Genomic DNA, 23,584 nt, shown 5'->3' with positions numbered 1-23,584 from the left:
TCCACTTGCTATGAAATAATCTGATCCTACCCTACAACAGTCATTCCAGCAATTCCCGGACAATGACTACAGCTTTTAAGCTGTAAACTGAAATGCAAAGGAACATTTTTCTTTTGACAAAATTTTTCCAGTTTCCATAAAAGGAAAATAAATTTCTGACACTATCATCTGTAGAGCTGGATTTTGCTTTAAACATGGCGGGTGGGACCCGGATGCTGAATTCCCACCCCCATTTCCAACATATCCAATTTTTGCCAGTCAGGTAAAGGGGGTGGGGCGTGATTCAAAAGGTAGGAGACCCGGACTCAGCAAGGCCATTTGAACTCAGTGCTGAGACCCCATTTTAGCTGTGCACAGGCCTTAACCCACAGTGTGGGAGCAATGAATTCATGGAGTAAACGTAAATGCTCATGAATGGTGGATAAAGTCTGTTTAGGTGTCATGATCTGAATTTAAAAAGAAATCTATTGCTGTTTCAACAGTGGGAAAAAAATGACAGATGTTGGATGGGATTTTCCAGCCCCGCCCACTGCTGGGATCGTCCTGCCCCACCGGGAGTCAATGGACTTTTAACTGGGCCACCAAATCTCCCATGGTGGACCCACCATGACAGGGCTGGAAAATCCCAGCCATTGTCAGAAGTTGGTTAAAAAACATCTGCGGGATTGCTTTGATTGACAGGCCAACTGTTATAGCATCTGTTTATGCAGTGCTTGTTGACATTTCCCTAAAGATTATTATTACGTTGTTATGAAAGCTTGGCTGAGTTTCTAAATCTACAATTATCTCAGCAGGGGGTTCTGAGTTCACAGTCTGAGCAACAGCTTAAAGAGTATTAGAGGATTAGCTTTTTTTGATGTGGAATATAAATAGAAGTTTATTTGTTTTTATAAGAGATTAACCACTTGACACTTAAAAAGGTTTAAATGGGCTTCATAAATAGGAGGTTTGTTCACCATCAAGTGTTTAGCATGAGACCTTTCTTAGATTTTTATAAGTTTATTTTATTTTATCTCCTGAGATCTGCCATGGTGGATACTTGGTGGGTTGCCATTGAATTGACATGGAGGGTGTATGAGAAATTGGTGGGGAGTGAGGGGGTGTGAAGGGTGGATGCTACAGGATCTAACTGCTTTAATTACAATTGGGGTGAAGACCCAGAGAACCATGGTGGATCTTCTAGCCAGTCCTCCTTGACACTCTCCTGGCCCTTGGCCTCCTAGGATCTGCTTTCGAGGAGGGTGGGCCAAATTTTATGCCATATCCATACCCTGGGAGTGAAAATTGGGCATGATGGGGTGCTTTGAACCAAGGCCGGTCGGCTGATTTGGGAAATTTCCCGACTCAAGCTACCTAACTCGAATTGTGAAAATCCGGCCCAGAGTGTTGGTTTGATCAAATACTCTGGGAATTCATTCCGAACTTCTGTACTTGCGCCACATCTCTCTCTGCAGAGAGGAGCACCCAACAATACTACATCTCAAATGCAAGAGCAAATGTCATCAATTTTATTGACTTTGATCAAGACAATGGTCAGGAACTACTGACATCAAATTGTGGCTTCACAACGCACTCTCCTTTACTGGACATTAATGAAATCAAAGCTTTCTGGTAAAGAAAACCTAAACTGTTGTAGACATATGAAGGTCAAAAATGAATTTTATTGGGCATTTAAAGATTATATTTATTATTACACTGGGTCATTGGACCTTATCCAGAGTAAATAAAGCAGTCTCAGGCTTGGGTTATTGATGCAGCAGGCTAGACTTGAGTGACATTTTTATTTCTGAACTTGTGTACGAGACTGTAGAAAGTTCATGGGAGCTTAGTCATATTCTCTACCTAGAAATAACACTTCAAAAGGCACAATCACTCAACCATAAACCCCCAGTAAAATCAAATTAATTTCCAGGGAGATTTTTAGATACTATCAATTTTCAAAGTATGAGGTTTTCATTTTTGCCCCAGGCCCTGAGGAAAACATTTTAAAAAGATAACAGATCTGTAAAATTTAACACGACAGCAAAAGGCATGAATCTGCCACCATCTTTCTGTCTATGACTCAACTTTGGAGCACTTTTGAAAATGAAATTTTGATTGCTGCATAACCTTTTTAGGTTAACATAATTTTAACCATCCTCCCAAATGTATTATTATGAATGATCGTGAAGGTCTCGTTTCCTCATCGCATCAAAGCTAACAACCAACTGCTTGCTTTGCAAATAAGAATCTCCCTTTTGCTGAAAGTTCACTTTTATTTTTTGAAACACCAGAGGTTTATTCAAGAGCAATTTCCAATTAACATTTTCCTCCTTACAAATAATATATCTGGTGCTTAATTATTCTCTTTAGAATTGCAAAGTAGGACTGATTGATCAGTGGATAAACATCTTGTGTAGTGTGCTATTTGCATTATACAATCTAGGAGGGTCCTGGGTACATTTTGGTTACTTTCTCTCCTCAATACCAGTTACCTCTTTCTTTTGTCACCACCTTCACCGCCTAACTGGGCATTTGGTTCCATATATTCATCACTCTCGAAGTAAATTTAAACTCCACATTTTCTCACGCAGCTTGTGCCCACTTGTTGTGGAGTTTGTAATCACCTCAAAGGTATTATTAGAGTTAAATTTAATCAATTAATTTAGCCTTCTTTTCCACACTGTATAAATATTCTCAGTTTCTAAATTATCCGCTACCACCGCATACTTCAAGTGCCCAATCCAAGATATCAATTTATCACTGTGCCCCTTGACCTTATTATATTCACTCTATAGTGTCCCATTGTAAATTTTTCAACCAAAGCCTCCTGATCCTCATCTCTGCAGCAAATCTGTGACAGGTGAATTATCCCAGCAATACCATCGCTTGAAAACTCAGGTTGAATTATATGGGGTGTCATGGTCCCCGCCTCCTCTACTAAAAAGTCAGGGGAAAGCCTGCCCAGGGGAAGAATGGCTGTCTTGCATCAATTTAACAATTGGCCGTTAATAGGCTGGAGGCAGTCTTTCCGCCCGTCAGGGACAGAAGGTGCTGCCTCAAAGAGCTGTTGACCAAGCAGAGGCCAGCAGTGCTTGATGCATCAACGTGAGCGGTGGCCACTGCCAATACTGCACTTGTGTGATGAGGAGGCAAGCTGAATCACAGATTCACATAATTTTTACAGTGCAGAAGGAGGCCATTCAGCCCATCGAGGCTGCACTGGCTCTCTGAAAGAGCATTCTACCTGGTCCCAATCCCCTGCCTTATCCCTGTAACTTTGCACATTCTCTCTTTTCAGGTAGCAATCCAATTTCCTTTTGAATTCATTGATTGTACCTGCTTCCACCACCCTCCCAGGAAGTTCGTTCCAGACTCTAACCACCCGCTGGATGAAAAAATTCTTCCACACATCACTTTTAATCCTTTTGCCAATTATTTTAAATCTGTGCCCTCTAATTCTTGATGTTCTCTTAGGTGGGAACAGTTTCTCATTTACCCTGTTGATACCCCTCAGGATCTTTAATACCTCTATCAAGTCTCCTATCAGTCTGCTTTTCTCCAAGGAAAGCAGTCCCAAAACGAACGGGAACTTTATAAAAGTGTTAGGGGGTTTGGCGAGGGAGGGGTAGGCATTGGGGTTTTTGAGGCCACTGGGGGGTGGGAGGGTGGTGGTGTAGGCCAATCGGTGCAGGGTTACATCTAGGGTAGGGCCCAGTTAAGGAGGAACCACTCCCCTGCCACCACCAGCTGGCTACCTGGCATGGGCCTCTATCTTTGCCAGCTAAATGCCAGCGTCATTGGAATGTGGCTCTTAAGTGGACATTAATTGCTCACTTAAGAGCCTCAATTAGCCCACTAGGCAGACCGCCCAACACCATCCTTGCCACTGGCATAATTGCAGCGGAGGAAGGGACGGGCGGCTGGGCAGAGGGCAAGCTCCCTGTTGGATTTAATGTGGGCCCCCGACTTCAAACCCATTGGCTGCAGAACATTAAATCCAGCCCCTCTTTTTTGCCAGTGAATTGTGTGTCAGGTTATGGTCAACTTTTAAGAACAACAGTTTTACTCTTTCAATTAAATTCTCAGCTACGAAACCTGATTTGACTGAGCTTATGTTCAGAAGAAGTAAATCCATCTCTCTTATTTAATTATTTAAATGAGCACCTGAATCCACGTTTCTCTCCCTCACTGAGGCGGCAGGTCCCTCCGTTTTGGCACAAGCTGTTAATGCAGGCATTGATGGGAACAGCACAATCCTGGCCCTGTGACAGTGAAAGGACAAGAGGATTATTGATATCCCCTCAAAAGGAGTGCAACACGCCATCAGTAGAATAATGCACGTGCACCCCTCCAGAGCTGTGCACAGACCCTCACGCCCACTCCGATTTTCTCCCTTCCTGTTCTGAAGATGGTGACTTACATTGGGATTTGATTCCACAAGTAGTTTACTATACTTTGGTACCATGCCCAAATGATTAGTCTTCATTTCTGAGTCTGGACAGTATTAGCAAGCAGCCCATGCATGGGGGCCATCTAAACTAAGGTCTAAGCTATAAGCACTTAAGCCCTGCATTTGTCATCAGGGGTTGCTGAAAGCAATCAGGAACAGGGGCTCTGATGATTGTTCCTTTCTCCAGTCCATGGAAATTGACACTAACTTCAACATAGATTAAGGCATAAAATCTGGGAATACTTGCTTATGTGGTTTAAAATCACACCTGATAGTTGGGGTAATTTAAATGGCTGCTGAGCTTGTCCAAGAGATTAATTCATCTCCTCCTCCATGAACACGGATGAGCCTGCTGTCGAATATCAACTCTTTTACTGGAATGCACATACAACCCATCCATTACAGTGGACGGGTACAAGAATTGAGACTTGAATGGTCCTTTTTACCCTGTGTGAACAGTACAGGAGCTGCCATACGCTACTTGACAGCAGTAAGTATCATGTATATAAGCAGTTGAAATTGAGGCACTCATCAGCCAGATTGTAGTCAATGGGAGTGAATTGTTCTCTTTTAATTGACATACACATAAACTGACGGGAGTTGCAAAGCACCAGATGGGAGTGAATTCCTTCCTTAAAGTCAGTGAGAGCCCTAGAAACTGAAGGTCAAGGGGTTATTCTATCAGAGGGAAATCCAATCATGTTATCAACCAAAGTGCACGCATGTGCGAATTTATTGTAGGAAGCACAGCATAGCAATCACGAGCAATTGGGGAATCATCATGGGATGTATGGCTGAACTGCATACATTAGAAAGGTCCCATGCTTTGTTTTGTGCTAAATTAGCTGACTTCAATCTGGAAGGCTGTGGAGGTATTCCTAGACTGGTTTGGAGAGTTGGGGACATTAACCTTAGTTCCCACTCTTGATTGTTAAGCTGCAGCAAAGTGTCCATGTCTGGATGTTGGATGAGAACAGGATCGGCTTCATCTCTGATGCCTCCTGTGGGTCACTATCCTACCAAATCTAAAGAAGCTCATACAAGAACAACAGCCCTCTGGGCGGAGTACAGGGGCTGACTAGTGCCCTCAGAAGTGAAGCCTTCACCAGCACAAGCTAGCATCTTCAGGGAAGGAAGACAGCCCACGGAAATTAGATTGGAGAGTAGCTGAGAAGAGTATCCTTTTTCCTCATGGGTGAATTCACCCCAGGTGGGGCATAAAGATCTTCTATGTCTGATGTCTGTTCAGAATTCTTTTAGCTAGATGGGAGTCACCCCCACTCAATTCCCAGCAGATGGGAGATGAAGTTTTGCACTATTTAGCAAATCACTTGAAGACTTCACAATGGCAGTTGTGAATGGAATTCATGCTTATACCGGCAGTACTGTTATCAGCTTTGGGTTCAGGCAAATTTTTCCATTTGAAATGTGACTAATGCTAAGTGGGATAAAGATTGAACCATCTTGGCCCTAAATTCTGGAACTTTAACCCTGCTTTGCTATTTCTCTCTCTAGCTCTTTCACCAAGTCTTTGGTCACTTCCCCAAACACTAACTTTGCTCCATTGGTAGTGTTCTCATCTTGAAGGCAACAGCTTGTGGTTCAGGCCCCATTCCAGGACGTGAACTTGTAATGTGGGGTGATACTCCAGCACACTACTAAGGGGTAAAATCAAGGCCTCATCTTCAGATGGCTTTGAAGGTCTCGTGGTATTTTTTTCAAAAGAGAACATGGAGATGAGCTGAGGCAAGGGCAGGTCAGGCAACATTATGGATGTAGCAATAGACACATTAGTGATGGCCTGGAAAGCTTATTTTGAGGTCAAATATGACACCAAGGTTGTGAACTTCCTCCCCTGTTATTAAACAATCTGCTGATAGTCACGATCAAGAATCCCAAGTAAATAATGGCTTCTCAGGTAAGTTAACAGTCATTGACTGATGCTCGTGGAATCATCTTCATGAAGGAAACAAAGCCTCTTCAAATAATACCCTCAGGAGGAATGTACAAACTGACAGGAACATAAAAAAAACTCATGCTACTCATGCAAAGAAAGTTTCTTGCTGAGGTTACAAACACACTAACAAAATTTCATTTGCAAATCCAAATGACAAAGCACATTATAATTCAATTGCATGTTACATGCCCACTCAAAACACAATTTCTTTCAATTATACTGTACTGCAAACAAGAAAGTACATCAAACCAGAAAAAACAAAAGCTTTAAGGGCCGAATTGAACCAAATCATTAAAGGTTAGGAAATGTATAGCAGATGTCGAAAGATGCCCTTTTCCGATTACTGCAGGAACATTCCGGTACGGTTGTTGATTTTGGTCCCAGAAGTAGAAATGTGTTAGAAGACATTACTTTCCATGTGGCAAATATTCGAGCCTATTAAATTGATTTTCAGGGTGAAATTCCTCCCATCCAGAAATTAAACTCCATTTTGTACTCATGGCAACTTTTTTTCAGTAAGACAAGCAACGGGAACAATCTTACTGCCTTTGTCAAGGATTTGATATCCTTCACATTACTTCTTACCTTGAAGCCATAGGGACAGGTACACCTGTAGAACTCAATTGGGTCATTGTTGCAGGTTCCATTGTTTTTGCAGGGGCTGGATAGACATGGGTTGCACTTGGCTTTGATAGCAACATTCGGTGGATCTGAAAGAGTAAAAGGAAAAGGTGTTACTGTCGCCTAAGCATGCTCAGTTACTCCTGCTGTGCATGAGTCTCAGAGCACAGCAAGTTTGTATTGCTCATGCAATGCAAATCCTGCATTTACAAAACTGCCATCAAAAAGACTTATACAGGAGAGTGCACAGGAGCCTTGGGAAGCAGAGAAAATTGGCACAGAACAGCAAAAAAGACATTTTTCAGCACAAAACAATTAGCTTTTCCAATATGGCAGCAGATGAGCCCATCTCTTTGTGAATATGAGTTTTGAAATGCTCAAGTTACATCATCTTTCATCTTAGAGGAGCCTGTTGACTCCATATAGATAGGATTTACCAGCTTTCATGCTTCCTGATTGGCAGAGACAGCTATATTTTTATACAAGTTGGCAAGATTATAGGGTACACTGCTCCCAATGAGGAACCTTGTTGGATAGGACCACAGATTGGAGAATGAGACACAGAAGTTAGTATGTTTGATTCTCTGCACTTCTGACTTTCTGATCATTCATTTTAATAAGTTAGAAATGTGCAGGTTGCATTGACTGACCTCTGACTGATCTCCAATCTGTGCTAGGCCTGGAGCCTGAAAAAAATTGGCCTTTGCACGTGGGTGTAGTCCTTTCTCTTCACTATTGTCCCTCTTTAATAACTGATTCCAGCACAACAATGAATGGGGCTGTTTTGTGCCATTTATCCTGTGGTTCAACTCAACATACCTTTGCAGTGGAACTTGTTTGTGGGGGTTGTTAGGAGAAGTTTCTCATTCATATCTTCTGGTCCTGTGCAGCGAGCAATACCTGGCTCCTTGTAGCCTGACTTCACCCATTCAGACAGCCAGCGCAGGTTACAGTCGCAGTACAGAGGATTGGCCCCAAGGGCACTGGTGGCAAAGAGAAAGAGGGAGTGTAAAGACTGGTAGGTGTTTAATAAGTCATTTTGACCTATCTCGCCAGGCCAGGCAGGAAACTCATAGGAGGGGCTGGAACAGCACCTTAACACCCAATCTAATTTTACAGTCCCTTGACCTTAATGGACAGCAAAATTGGATGAGATGGAAGACTTACATTGCACCCAATCCTAACAGTTTCCTCACAGTCATGAGAGTTTAAAATTGCCCCCACTGAATGAAGGTACTGCCACTCTGGTGAAAATGGACAGAAAACATTTCAGGTAAATAGCATGGGCAGCACTTACACTTTGTGAGAAGTGCAATTTATGCAGGGAATTTAAACGTAAAATCCGATGTGTTTAAATTGCCCACTGAACTGCCAGCATTTAAAAGTAATCTCATGGGGATCCTAAGTGCTGGCAGAATGAGGTAAATTCACTCATTTCCAACAATTATACACCATGCACAATTTCATTTCATTTTTAAACTGACTACTTTCATGGGATGTTAGTATACAATTGCCAGTAACCATTCATACCTCCACAAAAATAAGTCACACCATCAATCTGAATAGTGCTTAGTGTTCTGGAAAAGTGCAGGGTCAAAAGGGTTATGGTTACATATTGGTTATGTTACTAGACTGGTACAGGATAATGACCTGGAGGCGTGAATTCAAATCCCACCACAGCAGTGGGTGGGGGGAATTTAAATTAACTCGAATAAAGAACTAGACTCAGTAACAGTGACCATGAAACAACTGGATTGTCGTAAATCCAGTTCCGGTTCACAAAAGACCTTCCAGGGAGGAAATCTGCCATCCTTACCTGGTCTGGTCTATTTTTTTATTTATTCATGGGGAGTGGGCTTCGCAGGCTGGGCCAGTATTTATTGCTCATCCCTACTTGCCCTTGAGAAAGTGTTGGCGAGCTGCCTTCTTAAACCACAACAGGCCATGTGGTGTAGGTCCACCCACAGTGCTGTTAAGAAAGGAAATCCAGAATTTTGACCCAGCAACAGTGAAGGAATGGCGATATATTCCCAAGTCAGGATGGTGAGTGGCTTGGAGGGGAACTTCCAGGCGGTGGTGTTCCTATCTATCTGCTATCCTTGTCCTTCTAGATGGTAGTGGTCATGGGTTTGGAAGGTGCTGTCTAAGGAGCCTTGGTGAATTCCTGCAGTGCATCTTGTAGATGGTACACACTGCTGCTACTGTGCGTCAGTGATGGAGGGAGTGAATGTTTGTAGCTGGGGTGCCAATCAAGTGGGCTGCTTTGTCCTGGACAGTGTCAAGCTTCTTGAGTGTTATGAGAGCTGCACTCATCCAGGCTAGTGGGGAGTATTCGATCACACTCCTGACTTGTGCCTTATAGATAGTGGACAAGCTTTGGGGAGTCAGGGGACGAGTTACTCATTGCACAATTCCTAGCCTCTGACCTGGTCTTGTAGCCCCAGTATTAATGTGGCTAGTCCAGTTCATTTTCTGGTCAACGGTAACCCCCAAGATGTTGATAGTGGGGGATTCAGTGATGGTAATGCCATTGAATGTCAAGGGGTGATGGTTAGATTCCCTCTTGTTGGAAATGGTCCATGCTTGGCACTTGTGTGGCACGAATGTCACTTGTCACTTGTCAGATCAAGCCTGGATATTGTCCAGGTCTTGCTGTATTTGGACATGGACTGCTTCAGTATCTAAGGGGTCGCAAATGGTGCTGAAAATTGTGCAATCATCAGCAAACATCCCCACTTCTGACCTTCCGATGGAAGGAAGGTCACTGTTAAAGCAGCTGAAGATGGTTGGGCCGAAGGCACTATCCTGAGGAACTCCTGCAGTGATTTCTGGGATCTGAGATGACTGACCTCCAACAATCATGTCCATCTTCCTTTGTGTTAGGTATGACTCCAATTAGTGGAGAGATTTCCTCCTGATTCCCATTGACTCCAGTTTTGCTAGGGCTCCTTGATGCCACACTCAGTCAAATGTGGCTTGATGTCAAGGACAGTCACTCTCACCACACCTTGGGGGTTAAGCTCTTTTGTCCATGTTTGAACCAAGGCTTTAATGAGGTCAGGAACTGAGTGACCCTGGCAGAACCCAAACTGGGCATCAGTGAGCAGGTTATTACTAAGCAAGTGCCGCTTGATAGCACAGTTGATGACCCTTTCCATTATTTTACTGATGATTAACAGTAGACTGATGGGCCGATAATTGGCTGGGTTGGATTTGTCCTGCTCTTTATGTACAGCATATAGCTGAGCAATTTTCCACATTGCCGGTAGATGCCAGTGTTGTAGCTAAACTGAAACAGCTTGGCTTGGAGTGTGGCAAGTTCTGGAGCACAAGTCTTCAGTACTATTGCCAGAATATTGTCAGGGCCCATAGACTTTGCAGTATCCAGTTCCTTAGCTGTTTCTTGATATCACATGGAATGAATTGAATTGGCTGAAGACTGGCATCTGTGATGCTGTGGATCTCCGGAGGAGGCTGAGATGGATCATCCACTCGGCACTTCTGGCTAAAGATTGTCACAAATGCTTCAGCTTTATCTTTTGCGTTGATGTGCTGGGCTCCCCCGTCATTGAGGATAGGGATATTTGTGGAGGCGCCTCCTCTGGTGAGTTGTTTAACTGTCCACCACCATTCACAGCTGGATGTGGCAGGACTGCAGAGGTTAGATCTGATCTGGTTGTGGTGTCGCTTATTTTTAGGTATGCCTGGTGCTGCTCCTGGCATGTCCTCCTGCACTCTTCATTGAACCAGGGTTGATCCCCTGGCTTGATGGTAATGGTAGAGTGGGAGATATTATCAAGCCATGAGGTTACAGATTGTGTTTGTGTACAATTCTGCTGCTGCTGATGGCCCACAGCACCTCATGGATGCCCGGGTATTGAGTTACTAGGTCTGTTTGAAATCTATCCCATTTAGCACGGTAGTAGTGCTACACAACACGATGGAGGATCTCCTCAATGTGAAGGCGGGACTTCGTCTCCACAAGGGCTCTGCGGTGGTCACTCCTACCGACACTGTCACGAACAGATGCATCTGTGGCAGGCAGATTGATGAGGATGAGGTCAAGTATGTTTTTCCCTCTTTTTAGTTCCCTCACCACCTGCCACAGGCCCTGTCTAGCAGCTATGTCCTTTAGTACTCAGCCAGCTTGGTCAGTAGGGGTGTTACTGAGCCACTCTTGGTGATGGACATTGAAGTCTCCCACCCAGAGTACATTCTGCGGCCTTGCCATCCTCAGTGCTTCCTCAAGTGGTGTTCAGCATGGAGGAGCATTGATTCATTAACTGAGGGAGGATGATGTGTGGTAATCAGCAGGAGGTTTCCTTGCCCATGTTTGACCTGATGCCATAAGACTTTTTGGAGTCTGGAGTCGATGCTGAGGACTCCCAGGGCAGTTCCCTCCCAACTGTATACCACTGTTCCACCAAATGTGTCTGGTAGGACAGGGCATACCTAGAGAGGGTGATGGTGGTGTCTGGGACATTATCTGTAAGGTATGATTCTGTGAGGATGACTATGTCTGTGAGAAAGCTCTCCCAGTTTTGACACTAGCCAGATGTTAGTATGAAAGATTTTGCAGGGTCGACTGATTTGTCATTTCCTGTTGATGCCGGGTGGTCTGTCCAGTTTCATTCCTTTATTGAGACTTTGTAGCGGTTTGATACAACTAAATGGCTTATTTCAGAGTCAACCTGAGTCACACATAGGTAAAGTTCCGTAAAGGACATTAGTGAACCAGACAACAATCGGCAATGGTTTCATGGTTATTATTAGACTTTTAATTCCTGATTTTTTTAAACGAATTCAAATTCCACCATCTGCTGTGATGGGATTCAAACCCATGTCCCCAGGGGCATTACCCTGGATCTCTGGATTACTCGCCCAGCAACAATACCACTACACCATCAGCTCCTCTGTCTGAGATTCCAGATCCAGAGCAATATGGTTACTTCTGAAATGGCCTAGCAAGCCATTCAGTTGTATTGAAGAAGGTGACTCACCACCACCTTCAGGGGCAATTAGGAATGGGCAATAAATTATGACCTTACGAGTGACACCCACATCCTGTGAATGGATTTTTTAAAAAATGTTGCAATCCACCCATCAGATCTCAAAAATTCAAGATGCATAGAATGACACTTTGTGGCAGAGTTAGAAACAAGTGTTCCTGGAAGGCGATCTCAGGACTTTGGACGTGGTAGTCAGAGTATTCATAGAATGACAACACAGAAGGAGGTCCTTCAGGCTATTGTGCCTGCTCTTTAGTTGAGCAGCCCAACTAATCCCACTCCCCTAGCCTTTCCTCATAGCCTTGTATTTTTTTACCCATCGAGTATATATATTCCTCCTCATTTTCTATCCATTAAAACTCAGGGAAACAAAAGACTTTCATCTCGAGTCTAAGCTCAAATGGATTGGCCCTCGGGTTCCAGAAATGAATGCACAATATTCTAACCCATCATTCCACCAAGTCCCAGGCTACAATCCTCATTTATTCTTCTTCTTCAGATAGCATCCTTGATTATTTGGGGGTTGCTGAACCACAACTTATGCCATGATCTCACTACAGGACAGGGCAAGCAGCCAGGCCCCAAGTCTACCTCTGCTGGAACAGGGATCAAACCCCGCACACCTGTCATTTTTCTGAATTGCACACTAGCCCTCTTGCCCACTGAGCTACCCAGTCCCCTACCAATGCACATTTAACCATTCTTAAAATTAAAACAATTCTCCAGCCACGTTAGTATGCAATACAATTGAAAGTGGCGATAGAAATAAAAGTCTTATTGTGCTGACAATTATGCTCACTGGGGATTTCATACCGGAACCTGGAAAATGAAGGAGACTCATTATCTCATTTTGAATTTGATTTGAAACAAAGGTGTCTGAGGTGAAACAGCGGTATCCCAATGCAACAGTGTTTCTGTTTTCTTTTCATAAAATGGTCTCTCAGAAGAATACAGAAAGCAGATTATGGAAAAGGCAAGTTTAAAAAATATGTAATGTCGGTTCTTCATTACTTATGGTGGTAAAAGCTACACACAATGCATCAGAAATAACTCAGCAGAGACTCTTGTTTAATAAGCAAATTATAATGCAAAGCGTGCGTTTGCAATTCTTTTAACTAAGACCATTAAACCAGCAAATAGAGCACATTAGTGCAATAATTCCTTATGAATACATTAACTTCAACCAGTCCCCTCATCCCTTAATCCTTTTTATAACCTATGCACCTAAACCAGCTGTTCATCAAAGTTTAGCTTTCCTTGAAAGAAACTGTTACTTGATTCTGATTTTGTTCCAGTTACATTAAGGGTCAGCTTCGCTGTTTATCACAGCCCGATTGCTCTATTTCATGTTGGCTAAATTGTGTAAATTGTATTTTCCCTTAATTAAATCCAGAAACTTCTGGCTATTTTGTTATTCTGCTCAAGATATACTGAGAAGTGCTTAATCACCACAATGGGTGACAGTTCAAACACCAATATTTTTTGCTGCTGTCACGCTTCCTTATTCTTAAGGAGGCAGCAACTTCAGCGAAATCTATTAAGAGAATAGGCAGCCAAAAAAGTTCAGCTCATTAATAACAACCCTTTTCCATCTAAGTCACACAGTCATCCAGAGGAAACTAATGGGGCAATCACTTAGCAGATTGAGGTATATTTTGTATTATGTAAAGTTAAAGAAAAATTATTTTAATTATCTATCATTATACACTAATGAGAGTTTAGTAAAATAATATTTGTTTAGCTTTTAAACTCTGGAGAAAACTATATCCAATTCACTCTCCAACTCTGGGGCCAGGAGCTCAGGCTGATAGAATGAAAGTCCCCCCTCTCTGCTGGTAGTAAGATGCCTTTGGCAAGATAGATTAAGAACATCATCCAGTTATGAAAGAGATATAGAGTCTTTCATAACCTCAGGGCATCAGCATTACAGCTGATGAAATACTTATTGAGTGTAATCACTGTTTTCATCTAGGAAACTTCTTCTCCTATTTGTTATGCGCTTGTCAGAAAGATGGGCACCTTTGATAGTGCAGCACTCCCTCAGTGCTGCAACTGGGAGGGTCAGCACAAATGCTGTGCTAGAGTCTCTGTAGGGGTCATTGAGTCCACACCCTTCTGACTCAGGAGTAAGTGCTACCACAGAGCCACACTAAATATGGGCCACAGATGAAGCAGTGTCTTGGTTATCAAAGCATAAAATCTTCAGCATGCTTGATGCAAATTGTGGCTATTAGTGAATACAAAATGATGAAGCCTTGCCAAAGTTCTTCACATTTAATAGTCATTTCTCTTTTCTTTATTCATTTAAGGCCAGCATTTATTGCCCATCCCTAATGCCCTTGAGGTGGCGATTATTTGCCTTGGATAATTTTGGCCCAGTTTTTTTTCTAAATTGAATTTTAATCGCACCAGCTGCTGAGGTGGAATTTGAACACACGTGCCTGAATTATTAGTCCAGTGACATAACTACTGTGCTACCATACCCCTTAACGGATACAGTATTCCCACAAAATCACATGGGTGAAAGTGTGAACAGCGAACATATTTTATAATGGGAGTGAATTAGATAGGTTCCGTCATCCCAGAATTTAACATTTTTAAAGGAAAAGAAGCAATTAAAACTATGTTTTTGAGTAAATCCAAGACAATCTTACTGCAGAAACTGACAATGTAAGAAAACAAAAACAATGTAAAACTCGTCAATTACAGTATCGTACACATTACAAGTTACAGTACTTTACTGTAGAGTATTGTGCTGAACTCGAGAGTGTAGGTAGAGAGAGTGGGTGACGGGCTGATGCAGACTTTGGTGTGGATGATAAAAACGTTATTTTTGACTGCTTTGTCTTTTGCTTTTCAATTTTGTAAAGTTTTCAGTAAGGAGAAATGTCTGTGTCAATCGCTCTACAAAAGGCAATACTTATTTTCAAAGCTGCGCGTGCCCCCAGTTTCATTTTATCCTTCGGCTCATCCGACGCCTCAACAAGAAACTTTTTCTCTTTCTCTCAAGTGCTAAGGAACGCAAGCTCCAACAACTCATCGACACCAACACCCATCTAGGACCCTCCACCCCTGCCTGTCCCTCCGTCCCCACCCCATCTTCCAATCCCAACCCCAGCCGTGTATTCACTATACCCCCTGACCTTCCCCTCTCCGATGCTGAACGTTCAGTGCTCAGCAAAGGACTTAGTTTCATACCCTTACGCCCTCACCTCAATGAATTTCGGGCTCGGCATGATACTGAACTCTTCTTCCGCCGTCTTCGTCTCCGGGCTCACTTCTTTGGGCAGGAGTCCTCTCCCAGTTCAACGGATCCTTTTACCCATCTTCAATATTCTCCCTCCACCTGGACCCCTCCCTCTGGATTCTTACCTTCTCTCGATCTTTTCATTGAGAACTGTCGGCGCGACATTAGTCGTCTCAATTTCTCTGCTCCTCTCACCCATTCTAACCTGTCTCTCTCTGAACTTACTGCACTCCATTCTCTCAGGTCCAACCCTGACATTGTCATCAAACCCGCTGACAAGGGTGGTGCTGTTGTTGTCTGGCGCACTGACCTCTACCACGCGGAGGCTGAGCTTCAACTCGCAGACACTTCCTCCTACCTCTCCCTGGACCATGACCCCACCACTGAACATCAAGCCATTGTTTCCAGGACTGTCACTGACCTCATCTCCTCTGGGGATCTCCCTCCCACAGCTTCCAACCTGATAGTTGCCCAACCTCGGACGGCCCGCTTCTATCTCCTACCCAAAATCCACAAACAGAACTGCCCCGGTAGACCGATCGTCTCAGCTTGCTCCTGCCCCACAGAACTCATTTCTCGTTATCTTGACTCCCTTCTCTCTCCCCTTGTCCAGTCCCTTCCCACCTACATCCGTGATTCCTCTGACACCTTACGTCACATCAACAATTTCCAGTTCCCTGGCCCCTACCGCTTCCTCTTCACCATGGACGTCCAATCCCTCTACACCTCCATCCCCCACCAGGATGGTCTGAGGGCCCTTAGCTTCTTCCTCGAACAGAGGCCCGAACAATCCCCATCCACCACTACTCTCCTCCGTCTGGCTGAACTTGTTCTCACGCTGAACAATTTCTCCTTCAACTCCTCTCACTTCCTCCAAATAAAAGGTGTGGCTATGGGTACCCGCATGGGCCCCAGCTATGCCTGTCTCTTTATGGGGTATGTGGAACATTCCTTGTTGCAGTCCTACTCCGGCCCCCTTCCACAACTCTTTCTCCGGTACATCGATGATTATTTCGGTGCTGCTTCATGCTCTCGTCAGGACTTGGAAAAATTTATTAATTTTGCTTCCAATCTCCACCCCTCCATCATTTTCACGTGGTCCATCTCTGACACTTCCCTTCCCTTCCTTGACCTCTCTGTCTCAATCTCTGGTGATAGACTATCCACCAATATCCATTACAAACCCACCGACACCCACAGCTATCTCGACTACAGCTCCTCACACCCCACTTCCTGTAAGGACTCCATCCCATTCTCTCAGTTCCTTCGCCTCCGTCGCATCTGTTCCGATGATGCTACATTCAAAAACAGTTCCTCTGACATGTCCTCCTTCTTCCTTAACCGAGGTTTTCCACCCACGGTCGTTGACAGGGCCCTCAACCGTGTCCGGCCCATCTCCCGCGCATCCACCCTCACTCCTTCTCCTCCCTCCCAGAAACATGATAGGGTCCCCCTTGTCCTCACTTATCACCCCACCAGCCTCCGCATTCAAAGGATCATCCTCCGCCATTTCCGCCAACTCCAGCATGATGCCACTACCAAACACATCTTCCCTTCACCCCCCTTATCGGCATTCCGTAGGGATCGCTCCCTCCGGGACACCCTGGTCCACTCCTCCATCACCCCCTACTCCTCAACCCCCTCCTATGGCACAACCCCTTGCCCACGCAAAAGATGCAACACCTGCCCCTTCACTTCCTCTCTCCTCACCGTCCAAGGACCCAAACACTCCTTTCAAGTGAAGCAGCATTTCACTTGCATTTCCCCCAACTTAGTCTACTGCATTCGTTGCTCCCAATGTGGTCTCCTCTACATTGGAGAGACCAAACGTAAACTGGGCGACCGCTTTGCAGAACACCTGCGGTCTGTCCGCAAGAATGACCCAAACCTCCCTGTCGCTTGCCATTTTAACACTCCACCCTGCTCTCTTGCCCACATGTCTGTCCTTGGCTTGCTGCATTGTTCCAGTGAAGCCCAACGCAAACTGGAGGAACAACACCTCATCTTCCGACTAGGGACTTTACAGCCTTCCGGACTGAATATTGAATTCAACAACTTTAGGTCGTGAGTCCCCTCCCCCATCCTCACCCCCTTTCTGTTTCCCCCTTCTCTTTTTTTTTTCCCAATAAATTATAAAGATTTTCCTTTTCCCACCTATTTCCATTATATAAAATAAAAAAAAAATAAATAAAAAAATAAAAAAAAAACCCACTAGAGCTATACCTTGAGTGCCCTACCATCCATTCTTAATTAGCACATTCGTTTAGATAATATCACCAACTTTATCTTTAACACCTATGTGTTCTATTGTACTATTGTTGTTGACATCTTTTGATATTCTGCTTCTATCACTGCTTGTTTGTCGCTACAACCACACCAACCCCCTCCACCTCTCTGTCTCTCTATCTCTCCGCCCCCCACACACACACCTTAAACCAGCTTATATTTCAGCTCTTTCCTGGACTCGAACTCAAGTTCTGTCGAAGGGTCATGAGGACTCGAAACGTCAACTCTTTTCTTCTCCGCCGATGCTGCCAGACCTGCTGAGTTTTTCCAGGTAATTCTGTTTTTGTTTTGGATTTCCAGCATCCGCAGTTTTTTTGTTTTTAATACTTATTTCCATGCTTGCGTCATGGCATGTGACCTGTTTTTTAATCTCTTCAGTTGATCTTATGAGATCTGCCATCATCTTGGTTGTGAATTAAGCCTTCTTAGGCTCACTTCCTGATCCTGCACCATTTAATTTAATTTCATCAGTTTAGCCAATTCTTCTGTAGAGAGTTCCTCTTGATGAGATTGAAGCAATTCACTCACTTCATCTGCAGCCAGGTCTTCAAATCCTTCTTCTCCAACTTGTTTTGCCAAGTCAACAATCCTGGCTTCTTCAGCATCCACATTGGGGAGCTCTGTGAAATCATTCACAACCTCAGGCCAAACTTTTTTCTAGCAGGCATTTATGGTTGAAGCTCTAACTTCATCCCATGAGTCCTTAATTATGCCTACTGTTCTGAGGATGTTGAGTTTCTTCCAGGAATCATGGACTACAGTTGAAGGGTCTGCTTCCAGAAGGTGAAGGATGTGGCTGAAATTTTGTCGGCCTCAAATGACCCCTGGTCCATTTGTTGGATAAGTGAGGTCGTATTTGGGGGTAAAAACAAAATGTCAACATCTGGATTGTTCTCAGCTAGAGAGAGCTGCATTATTGAGGACTAGTAGGACCTTGAAAGACAGATTCTTTTCCCTCAGATAAGTCCTGACCTCTGGCAGAAAGCAACTGGTGAACCAGTCTTCAAATACAACTGCTATAACCCAGGCATTGCTGTTAGCCTTCCAAAAGACTGCCAGATGAGATTTATTTTCCCTTTAAAAGCTCAATGGTTTTCTGACCTATAAACCAGCATTGGTTTACATGTAAAGCCAGCCACATTGGAACTTAGCAGAAGTGTCAACCTGTCCTTTGCTGCTTTAAAACCTGGAACTGTTTTCCCTTCTTTCAAAACGTATGTTCTATTTGGCATCTTCTTCTAGAACAGGGCAGTTTCATCTGCATTGAAGGGCTGCTTTGTCTGGTAGCCTCTCTCCTCAGTTTATTCCTGTAGCACCTTGGGCAACTCTCCTGCAGTTGCCTGGTCAGCAGAAGCAGCCTCCCCCACTAACTTCACATTGTGCAGCCTGAAATGCTTTCTAAAGCGATCGAACCATCCTGTGCTGGCTGAGAACCCTTTGGAAGTCGAAGGAGAGACACTTTCATCGTCATCTGTGACACCAGCACTACCCTCTTCACTACTCTTTATGTGCTGGAACAATTCAAGTGCTTTATTTCAAATGTTTGGACCTTTATTTGGGATGCTCTTTTGATGTTGGTGCTCTATTCATGCGTTGAGTAACTTGTCCATTTCCTCTAAGTATGGATCTCTCCCGCTCGCAAAAGTTAACTTGGCAGTGTGACTACCAGAAACGTTAATACTGGCCTTTATTTTTTCTTCTAACTGCCAAATGTACCTGATTGTGGATTCATTGACAGAGTATTCTCTGGCCAGCATGATAACATTTGAACCATTTTTCAGTCCGTGATTGTGATTTTTTTTTGTACAAGTGTTATCACTTTCCTGGGATATTTTCTGCTTGGCTTTGACTCACTCATTTTTGGTAAAGTGCTGCACTGTACCTGTACTGCAAAATACTGGTCAGAAATTTCTGTATCCTGTAAATCACAACAAACCACCTGCAGTTGGAGGCAGCACAGACACAGTGCACACTGTCTACGGGGAAATACAACACGGAAACCTTGTTTTTAAGGCTTCTAAATTCAGTCTTTTATTTATTTCAGGACCAGCATATGTTTAGGTGAGAAGTTTTCAATGTTAAATTGCGGATGGGCGACGATTTGGAGCTGCGAACTGCGATCGACTGTACAAACACTCGCATGGGTAAACAAATTTGCGACATAGGGGGTCGTGAACAATGGGAGTTGACTGTATGTCTACACCAGAATACCATTTTGGAAACAACCCAGCTCCAAATGCATTCTAACATGTTATGCCACAAACAAAGATAACATTGAAAATGTAGGAGATATCATAGGTAAGTTGAGCACAAGGCAGCTATAAACATGACCAAAGGTTGGGGAAAAACCCCACAGTGAAGAAAGAGAGGAATTGGGCAGCTGAATGGGAACAAAAGCAGATTGCTTTTGATCATCCTTCGAGGTGAAGGTGACCACGTTCATCATCTAGGGTGTTTGGTAGGATTCCGGTGGGTATGTAGGTGATTGTTAAGGCCGATCTGTGTCAGAGGGTTCTGCTGCAAATAGCACAGGGTGCCACAGAACAAGGACAAGCTAAAGTATAGTTTGACAGAAAAAAACTAGAAACTTACAAAATTTTATGTCGTTGATACATTGATCCTAAACTTTCTAATTGAAACAGGTGACAAAACTGATCAAATAACTGTGTGCATCACATTCTGCACTCCTACTTTAACATAAACTGAGAAAGGTTGCCAAAGGCAAAACTTAAATCCCTGACTTTCTAAGGAGTTTCTGACACTTCATTAGTCTTGACACCACACTCCAGTATGGAAAGACTGAGAAAGATGTTCAGGTGGAATAAAATCTAATCAAGAAAGGAAGATGCTTAAGAAATATATTCAGTTCTGCCGGATGGAAAAGCTCCACCTGCTTTGGGTCCTCAACAGAAACATTTTGTGTTCCAGAACGACTGCTCAAGCCAAAAGCTGTTCACAAAAATTAAATTATGGCCATTGGATCCAAGAAATGCAAATGGCATCTACCACGACAAAGAGATACATTGAGAAGGTGTGTGCCTCAGCAAACTGAATGAAAAAAACACCAATGCATGGTGCCTGTGCAACCAAATTGCAAGAAGAAACCATTAAATGCATGAGGGAAGAGGTAAGTTTGCCATTCTCCAAACATCAACAATGCTCAACAAACAGTTCAGCAGAGAAAACTAATTTTAAAAGAATTACAATTCTCTATGCAACCTCCTTATTATAGCTTGCGCTATGGAGGAAACCACACCTACTGCAAGATGGAAAGTCTCAGCAGCCGCAAGAATGGAGTTTAGAAGAGTTTGCTGCTTAAATCTACCTTGAAAGGGGAAAATTGCCATTGAGACTCAATTTCACAAATCTTCAGTTGAGGCTTTGGCATTATTCATACAAAATTCCAATGGAATCCCCAGGAAGCTTCCTCTCAGAAACTAAAGCGAGTTAAAATCTACCAGGAACACAAATGGCATACAGGTTTTGAATAATTCTCTTCGGAAAGGTTTCTCTTGGGAGAGTGTCATGCTCCCAGTATATTATGAACTTTCAGTCAATACCTTTAAAAACTAGACACAAACAAGCTATTAAAATGGTTGCTGGAAATAATGTAACCTTTGGCATTTGAGCTGCAGACAGTACCGACTCTCAAGCGAATAACTAATTTAATATGGACATTCACAACCATCCAGGGAATTCACACGTCTCTTGGTTTAAGAATGGACCAACAGAAAAGGACTATAGAATCTCCAGTTTGCCTATCTCCAGGGTTCATCCTGAACAAAAGGGAAGATCAAAAACTGGTAAACAGGAATGAATGAACCCTATCAGCCTTCCTTTGTATTATGAGGGTTTTCCCCATCCAAACTAGACTAGATTAATCTCAAAGGTGTTAATCCACAATGCAGGATGTTATAATCAACATAAATGCCACCCCTTATTTGGAAAGGACTTTGAATTTATGGAAGTCACATCGTGAGGCAGCCATGTTTTTTGTCTGCTTTTAAAAATCAGCAAAAGCTGTTTGCAGGCATTTCACCAGAAAACCATCGAACAAACAGTTCAGTGGTCAGAAAGCTAGACCACAAACTAACTGCAAGTCACCAAGCAGCCAAGGTAATTAACAGCAATACCTTGAAAGCAGGAGATCCCAAGAGGGAGAAGACTCCCTCAGCCTGCTCTAACTTCAAGTTCACCTGAGAACCAACCTCCTAGAAATTTGACTACATGAAACCTCACAACCTACTGTGATATCTGCTGTATAAGACCCTTACTTCAACTTTAACTCATCAAAACAATGCAAAAGACTAAAGGCCTGTGGGAGATCGGAAGTTGTAAATCAGAGATTGAGATAACTATAGTCTGTAAAAGTGCATTATGTTATCTGCCTCTAATCTTTGTGTTTGTGACAGAGTGTGTATTAGACACTGTGTTTAAATTCAGGTAAATGTGTGCGAACAAATAATCTTTAGTTTAAAATTCACAAAAGCTTGCTGTTGAAGATATTTAATTGACTTTGCACACTCAAAGGGGTAAGAAAACACATATCACCACCATACAAAACATGGGCAGTAATAGAACACATACATTCTGTCTGTGACAAGACGAAAAGCCTCCTTGTTTACTTACAGGTGAGAAAGTGATGTTAGACCATTGAATGCTCCATTAGGGATGGTGGAGATGTCATTACCATGTAAAGTCCTATTTTTAAAAAGAATGAAGATGTTAAAATTATATCAATGGTAAAAGTAACAGTATGTAAAATGCAATATAGAAGTGTTACATATTGGGAACGTTAATACATTTCTGAAGGATAATTTTCTCTGGGAAGTGTCAACTTGTCACAATTAACAGAGTATCTATTACATCCTTTGAAAAGGTTATGGATTAAATTTTTATATCATCTTTTACTGTGTTAATAGTGCAGAAAACTAACAAAAGTAGAGTGAATAAATCTGGGTTTAATCTACTTGATCTATATGTTTTACACACAGGGTCAGATGTAGCTCAGGCTGTGTCATACACAGGATAATGCATAGGCCACAGTATGCCACATATTGAATAACACGTAAGTGTGTAATGCAAAGGAAAGCCAAAAACACCAGTGTGGGGGTAAAGCATTGGGTCTAGGATAGTACACAAAAAACACAGTCCACTGCATCCAGCAGATGGGGTAACATACCGGCTGCACCCTGCTACAACACACTAACACATCATGGGAGTTAAAATGCCCTTGTACCAAAAAAGTAATAGTGCAGGAACAGAAGCAGGCCATTCAGCCCCTTGAGGCTTTTCTGCCATTCAATTAGGTCATGGCTGACCTGTATATCAGTTCCATTTACCCCCTTGGCCTCCATATTGCTTAATATCCTTACCAAAAATCTATCAGTCTTGGTTTTGAAATTTTCAATTGTCCTAACCTCAACAGCTTTTTGTGGGAGGGAGTTCCAGATTTCCATTACCTTTGTGTTAAGAAGTGCTTCCTGACAATATTCTGAATGGCCTAGCTCTAATTTGAAGGATATGCCCCTTGTCCTGGGCTCCGTCACAATTGATATAATTTCTCTCCATCTATCCTGTCAATCCTTTAATGATCTTAAACACCTCAAGTAGTTCATCCCTTAATCTTCTATACGCAAAGGAATACAAACCTGATCAACGTAACCTCTCCTTAGTCCCAGTATCATTCTGGTGAATCTGCACTGCACTCCCTGCAAACCCCATGGCCAGGATTTCCCGGTTGGGGTGGGGCCCACTCACCAATGGGTAAAATGACACGGGATGACGTTGGGCGGGCACTCCTGATGTCCTATTTAGGCCATTGACAAAGTAATTAAAGTAATTAGTGGACCTGCTCGTCCAAACTTAAGGTTGGCGGGCAGGCTGGGAGCCCTGGCAGGCATTGGAAAAAGCATGAAACCTCACCCACGGGTGGGATGAGGCTTCATATAGGTTTTTAAAATTTTAATAAAAGTATATTTAAAAGTGATGGACATGTCTCAACTCATGTAACAGTGTCACATGAGGGGCAT

General features: G+C 43.2%; 1 protein-coding gene across 2 annotated transcripts in view; it reads right to left on the bottom strand.

The window, feature by feature from the left end:
• Positions 1-23,584, bottom strand: part of LOC121280945 (slit homolog 3 protein-like) — a 738,609-nt gene that overhangs the window by 223,493 nt on the left and 491,532 nt on the right. For both annotated transcript variants that reach the window (XM_041193415.1, XM_041193416.1), the window contains 4 exons: positions 22,182-22,253; positions 7,830-7,993; positions 6,975-7,099; positions 4,147-4,244 (listed from right to left, as the gene is read on the bottom strand). In XM_041193415.1, the coding sequence (XP_041049349.1) occupies positions 4,147-4,244; positions 6,975-7,099; positions 7,830-7,993; positions 22,182-22,253 (459 nt within the window). The remainder of the gene's footprint in view (positions 1-4,146; positions 4,245-6,974; positions 7,100-7,829; positions 7,994-22,181; positions 22,254-23,584) is intronic.

The sequence above is a fragment of the Carcharodon carcharias genome, chromosome 8 (genome assembly GCF_017639515.1).
Source record: "Carcharodon carcharias isolate sCarCar2 chromosome 8, sCarCar2.pri, whole genome shotgun sequence".
Taxonomy (NCBI): Eukaryota; Metazoa; Chordata; class Chondrichthyes; order Lamniformes; family Lamnidae; genus Carcharodon; species Carcharodon carcharias.
Note: the sequence above shows the minus strand (reverse complement) of the source record. Positions and strands in the feature narration are given on the sequence as shown.